Source organism: Salmo salar, chromosome 21, assembly GCF_965601325.2.
Source record: "Salmo salar chromosome 21, fSalSal1, whole genome shotgun sequence".
Classification (NCBI taxonomy): Eukaryota; Metazoa; Chordata; class Actinopteri; order Salmoniformes; family Salmonidae; genus Salmo; species Salmo salar.
In genome coordinates this window covers 24,343,042-24,357,529 of record NC_138311.1, presented here as the reverse complement: position 1 = coordinate 24,357,529, position 14,488 = coordinate 24,343,042, and the positions used below count along the sequence as shown (strand labels likewise).

At 41.9% G+C, this 14,488-nt stretch overlaps 1 protein-coding gene across 2 annotated transcripts; it reads right to left on the bottom strand.

Annotated features, from left to right (window-relative positions):
* Positions 1-465: 465 nt before the first annotated feature.
* LOC106581974 (lysosome-associated membrane glycoprotein 1) lies at positions 466-10,713 on the bottom strand. 2 transcript variants are annotated; one of them, XM_014164582.3, is made up of 6 exons: positions 10,350-10,713; positions 4,270-4,472; positions 4,059-4,184; positions 3,423-3,489; positions 2,904-3,071; positions 466-2,703 (listed from the first exon to the last, which is right to left on the bottom strand). In XM_014164582.3, exons 1-6 carry the CDS (start codon positions 10,402-10,404, stop codon positions 2,564-2,566), a joined length of 759 nt encoding a protein of 252 aa, XP_014020057.3. In that variant the 5' UTR covers positions 10,405-10,713; the 3' UTR covers positions 466-2,563. The 2 variants fall into 2 exon arrangements, with proteins under 2 accessions (XP_014020057.3, XP_045560525.2); XM_045704569.2 differs by lacking the exon at positions 10,350-10,713 and adding an exon at positions 9,986-10,133.
* Between the last annotated feature and the right edge of the window lie 3,775 nt (positions 10,714-14,488).

Sequence of the window (14,488 nt, the reverse complement as noted above, 5' to 3'; positions counted from 1 at the left end):
TGTCAACTCTCTAAAATGAAGTCACAGGATGTAGTCCAATTTTCCACCCTTCTCCCCAAAGGGTACCATATTCCAGTCCCACCCAGGAATCGCCTGGGGAGGAAAATGTGATAACTCTAGCCCATACTTACACCATCCCAATGCTTTAAAATCCATGAGGGAGTGAGCAAGTGCACACTTAGGCCTGAATCGTAACTTGAAGTGTGCATATAAGTTCATGCAATCTTGCATTGACTCAATGTATGATTTACGCCATGTGTGTGCGATCGACTTAACTGGACCAAAGTTAACTCTCTTCAACAAAGGGCTGCTCTCACTGTAACCTTTAATTGGAAGTTAATTTCTGTCGATTACTACATTTAAGCAAAATATATTGCTTTGTTCTCCAAGCTTAGCAATGTGTTCCCAAATACAAGAAATCTCAAATAGAACCAAGGGTTCTGTCAAACACCACAAGACAAACTGTACATAGAGCTCATTCCTCAGCTCTTATTTTATTTGCTCCGCTTTTAGAAAACAATTAAAACATTATCTTTTAAAACCTTAAGGGCTGGATCCAATCTGTATCGCAGAAAAACATCCGCGTTGACATATGCGTAGCGCTTACGTTAATTCAGTCTCCAAACGCGGGAACATCTCGCTCTGATACTAATTGAATCCAACCCTAAATCACTACATATGGATATTAACACTTCTAGATGAGGGGTGGAATGAAAATTCACATCCTTTTTACTTCCCCGTTTCACTACAAACAATGCATCATCTATGATCATTCAATAGGCCAGGCAAATCAACAAAGGGAATGTCCCTAACAAGGTCACACGCTGTGTAGATAGAAAGGGTATGTCCCCAATGTCAACTAAGATGTGCACTACATGGGGAATAGGGTGTCATTTGAGTCAAACTAACATTGGCATAGATCCCATTCTTCTTGTAAGTGGGGAGGCACAGATTCCATTTGGCACAGACATTTCAGATTATTCCTCTCTAAAATAGTGTTGTACTATGGACAGTAACTCCAACTCCGTTAAATTGTTCTAACTATAATAGCCTGAATCCTAACTTGAGAAAACAACCTATAACTGTCCAGTTACATTTTACGCTAGTATTCAGCCTTTGTGAGAACCATGTCATTTTACTGTAACAACCACTCCCCTTAATATAAATCACTGGAAGTACCAACAAAAGTAGCAACAAAAATCTGTCTTAATAATGTAACTATAATTGGTTGTACCAGTATTCATAAAACCAGGTTCAAGTCACTGCTACGGGGGAAAAGCATTGGCACATAATCAATTTCCTCCACTGTGCCAACATACTGAGTAACAGCATTTTCCTCCATCTCTTTAGGTTAGGTAGTAACATGGTAGTCAAGTTTCATAACGTCCATGGTACAGTGCGCTGTAATACCAATGTCTAAGTGGAGCACACGCCCACCACGTCCCTTCATTCTAGTGTAGCGTGTGACGCTCGTTCTGTCAATTCAGTTTCAGTTCATTGTTACATTCCCTCTTAGAATCAGTGAAAAAAAAAAAACATCTGAGGCCCGGTCCAGAAACAACCTCTTGCCCCTAGGCACGCAAATGTACTAATCAGACGCAAGATTCCAAGTTATTTAGGGGTTATAGGGTTGTTTGTGGACAGGGCTAATATTACACTCCCTCACTCTGATCACCATAAATTAATGAGTCCCTCTCTCTGCAGACAACTGCTTTACCATCAAATTACCTTCGTCCTTGTTCCTCAATCCATTCCGAGGGGAAACCAAAGTAAACAAAATGTGCCCCTAGGGGATCCCCAAGAGATGGATTGACAAACACTACCATTCCCAATCTGCAGCTGGAGCTGACCTCCAGTCCCAAGCTAAGCACAGATCTAAAGTCAGATTATTCAGCCCCTAACAAAGGATACAAAATGATCTGACCCTGGACCAGCGGTTAGATGCAACTTCCATCAACTCCATATTATATTCAAAGTTACAACTTTATTATGTTCAATGATGTTGCAAACATTATGCAACAAGTTAACTTCCATTGGTTGAGAGGGGATTTGTTGGCGCAGCCAGCTACAGTCATAATATTCCCTTCACACGAGTAACAGTGACCCATTATGATGTGACTGACAATGGCCACCATCAAAAACAGGAAAAAAGCCATTAAAAACAGCAGCAGCAATGCTTGTAAACAAATAATCCCTCAGAATTCCCATGTCAGACACCAGTAAAACTTAAGCATGATAAAAATAACTTAGGCTACGCAGAGTGTGGATTATTATTCAGCATATGGTTATGAGCACGCCACCACACCCTCCTGCAGTGTTGAGTGTTTCGTTATGTCATTACAATCTCTCAGCAGACCCCACCCTTTTTTTTTTAAATACAAAGGAGCAGTTCCGTCCTGAAAGTGCAAATCAACCCCATGGAGATCCAACGTGGGGTAAGTGAGTACAAAGGGGAGGAGGTGGCAGCAAGGATTCTACGGTAAGACCAACTGAATGGGGGCAGGGAAGTTTAGTTGAGGGTTGGAGTGAGGGGGGGGGGGGGGGGGGGGGGCAGGAAGTAATCTCAGATAGTCTGGTACCCAGCGTGACTCCTCTTCCTGCCAATAAGGTAGGCCACAAGGACGATGAGGACCAGGCTGGCCAGAGCAGTGCCCACGATGATGGGAATCAACATGTCATCCTCATCCAGCTGACACTCCTCCGCTGGAGAGATGAGAGAGGAGAGACAGAGGGGGAATGAGATACACCAATGGCGAGAGAAAGAAAAGAAGGTGAGACAGGTGGGAAAAAAATGGAAAGACAAAAAGTAGGAGTTGAATGAGTGACCATCTATTACTCCAATCTCAGAACTGTGGATAACCACTTTCCTGAGATAAGTCCCATAGTAACACCCAGTATAGTACCTGCTCCAAACTGGTCCCCGGTCAGGCCAAAGGGCTGCACCTGCAGCTGGAAGGTGTTGAGAGAGAAGTTCACAGCCACAGCCAGAGTCTGCTCCTCACGGCACATGTAACTACGACCCAGGGTACCACGCAGGTAGTCCAGACTACTGTTACTGGCTGAGAAGGGCTCTGGAGAGACAACAGCGAGGTTATAGGTGGGGTGAGAAAGGGAAGAGAAAACAGGCAGAATGGAAAAGAGGAAGAAAAGGGAAGGATGTGAGAAAGGATGGAAGGGAGGGATGTGAAAAAGGAGAAAAGATGGAAGGGGGGGATAAGGACAAGAAGTAGTTACAGTAGGACCAGGTGGGGGATGGATTGTGGGAAAGGGAGGATTATAGAAGGGTTCAACACGGAAAAACTGCATACATAACAGATGGAGGTTATAAGAGGATAGATGGATCATGTGCATGTATTATTCACTAGATTAAATGATGCTGCACAGATGATCCATTGATTGGTGAACTATGGATCCAGACTCACCACTCATGTCCGGCCAGGCTGCAGACAGAGTCACTCCACTCAGGTGGTACTTACTGGACGTGGCATTCTGCAGACACAAGAGACCCAATGATGAGACGCGTATGTACATCAAACACATACACAGGATTACAGAGCCAAGCCCACTCCATTTAAACCAGGATGGAACAAACTAAGTCACAAGTGCCTGTTCTCTGCTTGTTCATTAGGCTCCATCTTGTGGCAGTCAGGTGTTAGTGCAGAAAGGTTTGTACTACTGATACAGAAGACTACCTTACGCATGTACTGATATGAGAGAGAGTAAACAAATCATCTCCCAGATAATGTTTGCCTGTCTTGATATTTGCGTGTTGTTTCAGTATGTGTGTATTACTATGTTAGTTTAAGTGTGTGTGCAGGTTAATCAGGTCATGTAGAGATCAGTGGTCTGCCATCCATCACCTCCATTCCTCCTACACACGACATTCCTGCTGGTAACACCAGGCACCAGCGCATATCCATTCTGTGGGTTTACTCTGCCTCGCTCTGAGTGTGTCTGTCTGTCTGTGTCTGGATTTGGTGAGAGGTGAACGGTACAGCCAAAGACGAGAAAAACAAAGTAAAGAGAAGCTAAAAAAAAAAGGTAAAGAGGGAGCTGACCAGGGAGAAAAGGAAGGTGAGGTTGGTTTTCTCCTCAGCCATCAGCAGCAGGGTGGCACTGTCCGAGTCACATGACCCTGAGCTCTTAGTCACGTTGGGCTGGAGGTTCAACACGTCTTGCACAGTCTGCACACACAGGACAAGACACGGGTTAGTGCGAGGGTGTGAGAGAGTGCCTGGGCTGCAAGTATGTGCAAGTCTGTGTCCGTACATTATTGAGAGAGGCAGAGCTGAAGCGGATGTTGAGCTGCAGTCCCATGCGGGCCATCAGACAGACGGTCCCATTGCCGTTGGTTACAGTGTAGTTGCCCCTCTCAGGCCGGGCTGGGGGCGCAGGAGGCAGAGCCGTGGTTTGAGGGGCAGCAGCAGTGGGCGGGACGTCAGTGGCAGCAAAGCTCTGATGCAACGTGACCGCTGTAATGTAACAATAAGTCAATGAAGTCAAACAGCCAATGCCAGTCTACAATCACAGAGTACATGCATGGATAGAAAAAAATATTCAGCTCGGTCTGATCCTTGGCTAGCTGGTGGTTAGGTCTCACAGGGTGCATCTCAATAGTCTTGAGTGGTCTCCTTTCTCTTATCTGTATAGATGTGAAAGAACTAGACAAGCAACCTCTGCAGGCATTCAACGCCATAATGTTGCTTTCACCCATCATGCGTTATCAGATATGCGCAGACAAAGGAGAGGAGATGAAGTGAGACACTTGAGATGCACCCATTGAGTAGGTCAGTAACCTTGAGGTAATGTTGTGGCTAATTCCTTTAATGGGTTGGCTTAAAACTGGCTGGTAACAAAACTCTGGTTCCATTTATTTTGCAGTCACATAAATTCCAAGCGCTTTAGTGGGTCACACCTAGGGTTGCAAAGGGTCGGAAACTTTACAGTAAATTTCCATTGAAGTTAAGCCTGGGAATTTTGCTTAAATTCATTTAAAAAAAAAGTTGGCTTATAACAGGGATTCTAGTTCTTGTGGCATATTTTGGTAAAACTATCCCCAGTGCAATTGCAACCCTCTGCATGCATTCTTCCATCACATGTACAGCTGATTCTCAAGATCTTGCACACTAATGAGATTGCTATTGAGCCCACACTACTACACTGTCTGAGCCAAGGACTACATGCTTTCTGGTAAGTTTTGATTGCAATACCGGGTGGGGTGAATATATTTTATATGACATACATGATTTTGTTAACTAGTAAATAGTAGCCTACAGCAAAGTGTGTTTAAATTATTTCTAACTTATAAAAAAAAATTATGCTAGCTAGTTTTTTCTACCATGTGGGTTTTCGCTTGCTTGAGCCTGCTGAGGAGTGTTAATTCACCCGTTTCCATACATGTTTCATTTTAAAACGTATCTTACAAAGGAGTTGTTTAATCTAACTGCTTAACCATTTATCTATACATGGAATTGTATGTTTTTTTTAAAACTAATCTTTACAGGAAAATGACACGGGCACTATCTGATGTGTGGAGACATTTCACTGCAGCTAATGTAGAAGGTAAAGCTGTGTACATTTGCAAATACTGTGCCAAATCATATGTGAAGAATGCAACAAAGATGCAGACTCATCTGGCCAAGGGCATAAAGTTCCCTCGGCGCTCACAACAAGCAACCTCTGACAAAAGTCCCCCTACTTCTATTCAAGGTGAAAATGAGGAATCAGACACCTTATCGATAGCAACAACTCGTGGTCCTCCTGGAATCAGAAGATGACTCAATGGAGGAACGTAGTCAGAGAAATGCTGATGAAGGTCTTGCTTGAGCTGTGTATGCAACTGGTTCACCCAATGCTCACAGGCAATGTGTATTGGAAGAAACCCCTCCATACACCCCTCCAACCAGACATGCTTTATCTACTCATTTGCTGGATGCAGAGTTCAAGTGAAGGTCAAGCAAATCAGAGAAAGCAGACTTTATTGCAATCATCTCTGATGGGTGGTCAAATGTTAGTGGGCAAGGAATAATTAACTACATAATCTCCACCCCTCAACCAGTATTCTACAAGAGCACAGAGAAGGGACAACAGACACACTGGTCTCTACATTGCAGATGAGCTTTAGGCAGTCATCAATGACCTTGGACCACAGAAGGTATTTGCACTGGTGACAGACAATGCTGCGAACATGAAGGCTGCTTGGAGGAGTCCTACCCTCACATCACTCCCATTGGCTGTGCTGCTCCTGCATTGAAGCTGCTCCTAAAGGACATCATGGGACTGAAAACAATGGATACACTCTACAAGAGAGCCAAGGAAATGGTTAGGTATGTGAAGGGTCATCAAGTTATTCCAGCAATCTACCTCACCAAGCAAAGTGAGAAGAATAAGAGCACCACATTGATGCTGCCCAGCAACACCCATTGGGGTGGTGTTGTCATGTTTGACAGTCTCCTGGAGGGGAAGGAGTCTCCAAGAAATGGCCATATCACAGTCTGCCGATATGGACAGCCCCATCAAGAGGATCCTCCTGGATGATGTATTTTGGGAGAGAGTGGTAAGCAGCCTGAAACCTATAGCAGCGGCCATTGCAGCGGTTGAGGAAGACAATGCCATCCTGTCTGTTCAGACTCTGCTTGCAGATGTAAGAGAAGAAATCTGTACTGCCCTGCACACTTCACTGTTGCTCCAAGCAGAGGAAACTGCAGAATGTGAGCGATGACATCAGTAATGATGTAGCCTTGGAAGCCACATGAAGCTAATAGTGATGAAAGTGACCGTATTGTTGAAATGAACCAAGTAGAACAGACATGCTTCTGAAATGCATCAAAAAGCGTGAAGACTTCTGTCTGAAGCCCATACACGCCACAGCGTACATGTTGGAACCCAAGTATGCTAGCAAGAGCATCCTCTCTGGTGCAGAGATCAACTAGGCCTGTGGTGTCATCACTTCCGTGTCTCGCCACCTTGGCCTGGATGAGGGCAAGGTTCTTGGCAGTCTGGCGACGTACACTTCCAAGCAAGGGCTTTGGGATGGAGATGCAACATGGCAGTCGTGCCAACATATCTCATCAGTCACCTGGTGGAAGGGACTTTGTGGATCTGAGGCTCTTTCCCCTGTTGCCTCCATCATCCTCCAAATCCCACCAACATCAGCCGCCTCAAGAGCGCAACTGGTCCTTGTTTGGGAACACGCACACCAAAGCACGCAACAGGCTGACCAATACAAGGGTTGAAAAATTGGTGGCCATCCAGGCAAACTTGAGGCTTTTTGAGCCTGACAACGATCCATCCTCAACAAGGTTGGAAATTGACAATGAAGATGAGACCCCAGAGTCTGATGTTCAAGAGGTGGACATTGAGGAGGTCCAGGGAGAAGACATGGAAGCCTGAGAGGATGACAACCAAAGCTTTAGTTTCATTTTACAGATGTATGTTAAACGTTTTTGGGAGATGCGATGGATCATTGGGGATCATTCAATATTCCCTGTCTTTTGTTGTTCAGAGAAATCATTCCATGTGAAGAGTCAACTCATTTAAAGTTCAATTCATAACTAAATTGTTTTTTATTTCTATTGGAAGGATTTAAATAATTTTCAATTATGTCTACTTATGATGAGGTAAAAGGTTAATGTTTCTGTCTCCATATGATATTGTCTCCATATATGGTAAATATATCCTATACAAAAAACATCTACATTTAAATGATATTAATATGCATATATTTCCATTAATTCACATATATTCCTGTTAATTTCCACAGAAAGTTTCCACCTCTGAATATTCCCCAAAATGTGCAACCCTTGACTCACACCAAAGTTTTTTTTAAGAACCATTGGAATGAAGAAGCATGTCTGTTCTACTTGGTTCATTTCAACAATACGGTCACTTTCATCACTATTAGCTTCATGTGGCTTCCAAGGCTACATCATTACTGATGTCATCGCTCACATTCTCTTTGGCCGATGTCCGTCTATTTCTCTGTGCAGAGGAAAATACTAGTCAACACTCACCACTACCTCGCTTTTGAACCAAGGTGTAGGAATAGAGGAGGAAACCTTAGGCTAAAATGTAAAAAATATTCAGCAACTTGAGGACAATTAAGTTTACAGAGCTGGGCAATATAGACAAAAATCCATATCATAATAACACACCAGTTCCTTTTTTAAAAAAATATATTACCCTTAAAACTACTACTACTTTGAATGTCGTGGCTATCAATTGTCCTGTTGGCAATAGCCCATATTTGCAGACTTATTTAATTTCAAACTCCACATTCCTTTAGTAAAAGTCTATTTGTGGAAAACATCACCCTGATTAATTATTTAATTATGGCTTTGCCTACACCTAAATATTTCATTTATTTATTATATGAGCAAAAGATATTCCACTTTATTTGGAACGCCAAGCCAGAAAATTAAACAGGCCTATTTATGTAACGAATATGAATTCGGAGGGCAGAAAAGATGAAATATTAAAGCATTGGACCGCTCACTAAAGACTTCAGTCATACAAAAGCTATATTTAAATCGGTTCTCTAGCAGATTAGTAAGAATGTCTCACCCCTTGTTCAAGAATGGCCTTTTCCCCTTCATTGTTGATTACATCTCACTTTCGGTTACTTGAAAATTAAATCTAAAAATCTAAAAAAATATTGCTATATTTAAAACAAGCTGATTGCATTTCAGTATAATCCACCAGAAAAGAAAACAAATATTACAATAATTATTAAACTCATACTAATTGATAATAAAAAAATATATTAAAAGATATCTTTAAATTATGTAATAAATAGAACTGGTGGAGTTGTCACATGCGGTTAACAGAAATATATGGAAATGTCTGCTCTATCCAAAATTGCAGCATTACCGCAAAAATGGAGGCGGCAAATGGAAGGGGTAGAAGGTAAGGAACTTGTCTGTTGGCCCTGCATTAAAGACCAAAACTGATTAAAGACAATTGTGATTAAAGTATACCTGTTTAATTTAAGCCCCAAAAATTGACAGCTACACCATACAGCTTGCATTAGATCACTTGTTTTGGTACTGCCCTTATGTAGCTTGTTTATGGATGCACATTCATGAATGGCTGAAGAATTGCAACATTCACCTGGAGTTAACTCTGCAAATATTCCTGCTGTGTGACTTAAAGCCATAGTCAGTCAATCAATGAAATAATACTCTTAACAAAAATGTTAATCTTTCATTTAAAATCTGTAGAAACTATGAGAATAGAAAGGTTCAGAACTTTTGTGAAACATCAGTTGGAAAAATATATATAGCCACTAGAAATAAAAGCTGGATGCTTTCCAGAGATAGATGGGAGGGATTGAGGGTAACTAAAAAAAACAGAAAATAGTCAAATATACTGTGTCAGTAAAATGTAAATAGGCTTCTACTTCCAGCTTATACATACTAAGTATTGTTGGCCATTCGTTTACTCCAATTAGGGGAGGTAGGGATAGGGGAGAATAATAAATTAGTAAAATATATTTAATTAAAATAAATAATTTCAGCCTACACTTACCAAATAATATATGGGGGATTGGAAATGGACAATTACATTGATATAAGCCACAAGCTGCAATATTAAAGCTGACCTACACCCGAAGAAAAATAACTACTTCATAGTTATTATTGATCAGTAAAATGTCCTCGATAAATCATGGGTTCGTCTGTATCGATCATTTTCGGTTTATCATCCCAGCGCTAGTTGACAATACATTAATGATCAAACACCCAGTTCCACAGTATCACCGATCAGTTTTCCCTTTTCCTGTCTCACTTATTACCTCTGTCTATTTGTCTATCAATTTCCACAATATCTTGACATGATCTTAGTTGGCTGTACCCATTTAGATTACATTTAGGCCCAGTTTGTCCTACAAAGAGAAGATTACAAAGGACAGGCTGTACACATGTTACTGCGATCTAATAACATGGCCTTCTACCAGCTTATAGCCCAAAGCACTAAATTGGTTACTTACCAAGAAACAAGCATAGAATGTAATAAACAAAACAACCGAGTGCAGTGACATCAATAATGATACAGGCCAGAATGTATCCAGTTTCTTTTAAATCACTAGTCACAGCACTTTTGGAATCACGTGAGGGGCCCATTGCCACAAAAGCGCACATGCACCGCTTGACTTTGTCATGCACGACAGCCACTAAGCAAGACAAACAACTCAGTCTGGACCCGCATCGACCTGTAACATAGGGCAATGCAAGTCAAAGCGCAAACGAAGAACCAGCTCTACACGTTTACATAAACTAGCAAAATAGGTTAGAGGACCGAATTCTGGTGTATTCTCGTTGGATTCATTGTACCCATCTAGCATCTATACTCACCTAAAAACGTGATGAACGCCAGGAACATGGGTTGTTTGCGGCTATGTTGTTTCATATTTTTATTCGGTTGTTTGCCAATGCGAATCACAACAACATGCACACGACCCAGAGACAGGAATGCAGGACAGTCCGTGAGCTAGCTTTGCTAGAAACAACGCAAACCCACTGTTCGTGCTCTCTCTTTGCTTCCGCGAGCAAGAATCCTCTGGAAACAAATCTTCGGAAATATTTCCTTTCCCTTTGATTACTTTGCCCTTTTTGCTTTAGTTAGTGCCGATGAAATTGATGATCGTTGTGTTTGGACCGTCACATACCACGGATGACTTCTGCTCTGCACCAAGAAGAAATGACAACGGTCATGTAACCGAGAGTTTAAGAACCGCCCAGAATAAACACGTGACATGAGTAGTGATTCGTGTTGACGTTCAACAGCTGTGGAGTTACAGATGTGACGTTGGTTACAATGTTGCCATGGAGATTTAACGTTGGAAGGAAGTGACGTGTTCTATATTGGGTATTTTGGTCGCGGTAGTTGCCTCGTTGTAATAACAATGATACAGTTTTCTCCATACAGCTTTTTTTCTGAAAAGAAAAGAAGGAAAAAAAGAAGAGCATATTCGTTTTGAAACCAGCTGCATCCAAAAATGTGTCCCAATAGGCCTACACCATCACTCTCTTATTAAATGTTCCTATTGAAGAGCATTTTTGCTCATCATTCAGACCAGTTGTGATCCACCTTCCATAGTCAGATGATGCCGGGCGACCATTTCACACAGGGATGTCAAAATGCTTTGTCATCCACTTGCTATTTACCCCCTTCTTCACCCCAATTAGGTCTATTGACACTCAAGCTGCAACCTCTAACCTCCGTTCTGGTCTCCTTCAAGTCTATCGGGATGAGGAAAGAATGAAATTCTTAAGGCACACACAGGTCAAGATGGCGCTGTCTAGTGGTCTATGGTGCATTTCACAGGGTCGTCATTGCACCTCAACCATAACATTAACACATGACATGCCATACAATGCCATAAAACAACGGATACTTCACCAGTCTGTCATTAAGAACAAACATAGCCACCACGGAGAAAGTGAAACTGTTTAATAACGTAATCATGTTCAATGTTTATTTGACCCTTGATGGCTGACTATAATTTTACCACGAATCTGAATGCACTCATGATTTCAGTCTATGTGCTCCAAAATTCGCTGAATTTCCTTGGGAAAGCCTAACACTGTAAAATCGTATTTTATAATTTAGCTAGTTATGTTGGCAATAGAACAACCTTTCAAATTATGCCCACCTGACCCAGATTGCGATTTATAATGGACTGTTGTTGGATTGCGTAAACAACAACAGTAATTGAGTAAAGCCATGTCTTAATTACTGAAAAAGATAAACGGTTGTGTTGGATATCATTTGAAAGCCTATAAACAGGGTTGTCAAACTATTTTATGATTTCTTGGGGGGAAAATGTTTTAAATATAAAATTGTCATTTTTTAACCTTTAACGTTAATTATCTTAAAACGCATAGATTCCGATTTTTATCATTTTCACAAATGTTGTAGCTTAGACACTATTTTACATCATCTGATGTGTCTGTGTTATGCCAGTCATCGGTTGAGACACAGCATACTCTCGAATACAGGCTAGGTGTCATTTCAATAATAATAATAATACAAATATTAATAGAATGGACCTATCCTTTCAGACCACTGCTATTTAGCTGGTACACCATTCAAATGTAAATGTGATTTTTAACTGTCTATTTCTACCAGAAAGATGGCTGCCGGTCCAACCAACATGGAAAGTCAACTTGAATAGGAAGCTCTATTATATTATCTATATTTCTATGATTTCAATAGGTTTCCTATGAAAGATTGACAGCTAAATGTATAACAATGGAAATTCCCACTCAAGTCAACATTCTCTGATGTGTGGACCGCCAACCATCTTTGTGGTATCATATGAAAGTTGAAATGGACATTTTATTCACATTTTATTACATGTATCAGCCAAAACATGACACCCAGTCAGTATTCAAGAGTATTATGTGTCTCAACCGATAGCGGAAACAGCACCAACACCTTTGTACAAGACTATCTTCATATGAGAGCTGTAGCTTTGCCCACCGGGAGAAGAGCATGCTGGGTGATCTCTAACTGAGGAGAAGGTAGTAATGAGAGAAAGTACAGAAGCCGTGATAAGTCAAATCAATTTTTATTGGTCACATACACATGGTTAGCAGATGTTAATGCAAGTGTGGCGAAATGCTGGCCTTGGCTAAAACAAAGAACACGAACTAAAGGTAATCACAGGAGATGGCTGGAACTTATCACGATACCTAGCCTCATAAATAATAATTTGTTCTTAACTGACTTGCCTAGTTAAATAAAGGTTAAATAAATATGCCTGCACTGCACTGTAATATCTAACATTTCTCCAACGACTACCTAATACACACAAATCTAAAGGGATGGAATAAGAAAATGTACATATAAATATATGGATGAGCGGCATAGGCAAGGTGCAATAGATAGTATAAGGTACAGTAGATACATATTTTAATTTTTTATTTAACCTTTATTTAACTAGGCAAGTCAGTTAAGAACAAATTCTTATTTATATGAGGCTAGGTGTCGTGATAAGTTCCAGCCATCTCCTGTGATTACCTTTAGTTCGTGTTCTTTGTTTTAGCCAAGGCCAGTATGAGTCCTTCAGAAATGTGAGTTCATATTTCTTACAATTCTGTGTTGTGGACGCACTCCTTTGTTATGCCAATTCGCGTTTTTACCGCGAGCTAGCAACTGTAAACTTGCTAACCCTGTTGTTTCTGTCATCTCATTTCAGACATGAATCATTTCAGTGTCTGGTCTTATGCCCTGTGGTTATATGGATGTATACTGTATAGATTATGGCACCTGCAAGTTCCCGGATATTTCTAGGAAATTTGGCCCTAGCACCCACCCTCCGATCCAACAGGTCGGAGGGTCTCAATGGGATTCAATGAGAACTCAATGGGATTGAGATCCAGGCTCTTCGCTGGCCATGGCAGAACACTGACATTCCTGTCTTGCAGGATCTCACGCACAGAATGAGCAGTATGGCTGATGGCATTGTCATGCAGGAGGGTCATGTCAGGATGAGCCTGCAGGAAGGGTACCACATGAGGGAGGAGGATGTCTTCCCTGTAACTCACAGTGTTGAGATTGCCTGCAATGACAACAAGTTCAGTCCGATGATGCTGTGACACACCGCCCCAGACGATGACGGACCCTCCACCTCCAAATCGATCCCGCTCCAGAGTACAGACCTCATTCCTTCGACGATAAATGCAAATCCGACCATCACCCCTGGTGAGACAAAACCACGACTCGTCAGTGAAGAGCACTTTTTGCCAGTCCTGTCTGGTCCAGCGTAGGTGGGTTTGTGCCCATAGGTGACATTGTTGCCAGTGATGTCTGGTGAGGACCTGCCTTACAACAGGTCTACAAGCCCTCAGTCCAGCCTCTCAGCCTATTGTGGACAGTCTGAGCACTGATGGAGGGATTGTGCGTTCCTGGTGTAACTCGGGCAGCTGTTGTTGCCATCCTGTACCTGTCCCGCAGGTGTGATGTTCGGATGTACCGATCCTGTGCAGGTGTTGTTACACGTGGTCATCCACTGCGAGGACGATCAGCTGTCCGTCCTGTCTCCATGTAGCGCTGTCTTAGGCATCTCACAGTACGGACATTGCAATGTATTGCCCTGGCCACATCTGCAGTCCTCATGCCTCCTCGCAGCATGCCTAAGGCACATTCACGCAAATGAGCAGGGACCCTGGGCATCTTTCTTTTGGTGTTTTTCAGAGTCAGTAGAAAGGCCTCTTTCGTGTCCTAAGTTTTCATAACTGACCTTAATTGCCTACCGTCTGTAAGCTGTTAGTATCTTAACGACCGTTCCACAGGTGTGTGTTCATTAATTGTTTATGGTTCATTGAACAAGCATGGGAAACAGTGTTTAAACCCTTTACAATGAAGATCTGTGAAGTTATTTGGATTTTTACGAATTATCTTTGAAAGACAGGGTCCTGAAAAAGGTCTGTTTCTTTTTTTGCTGAGTTTATATAAGCACAACAAAAAAACATCAACTCACCTGTTG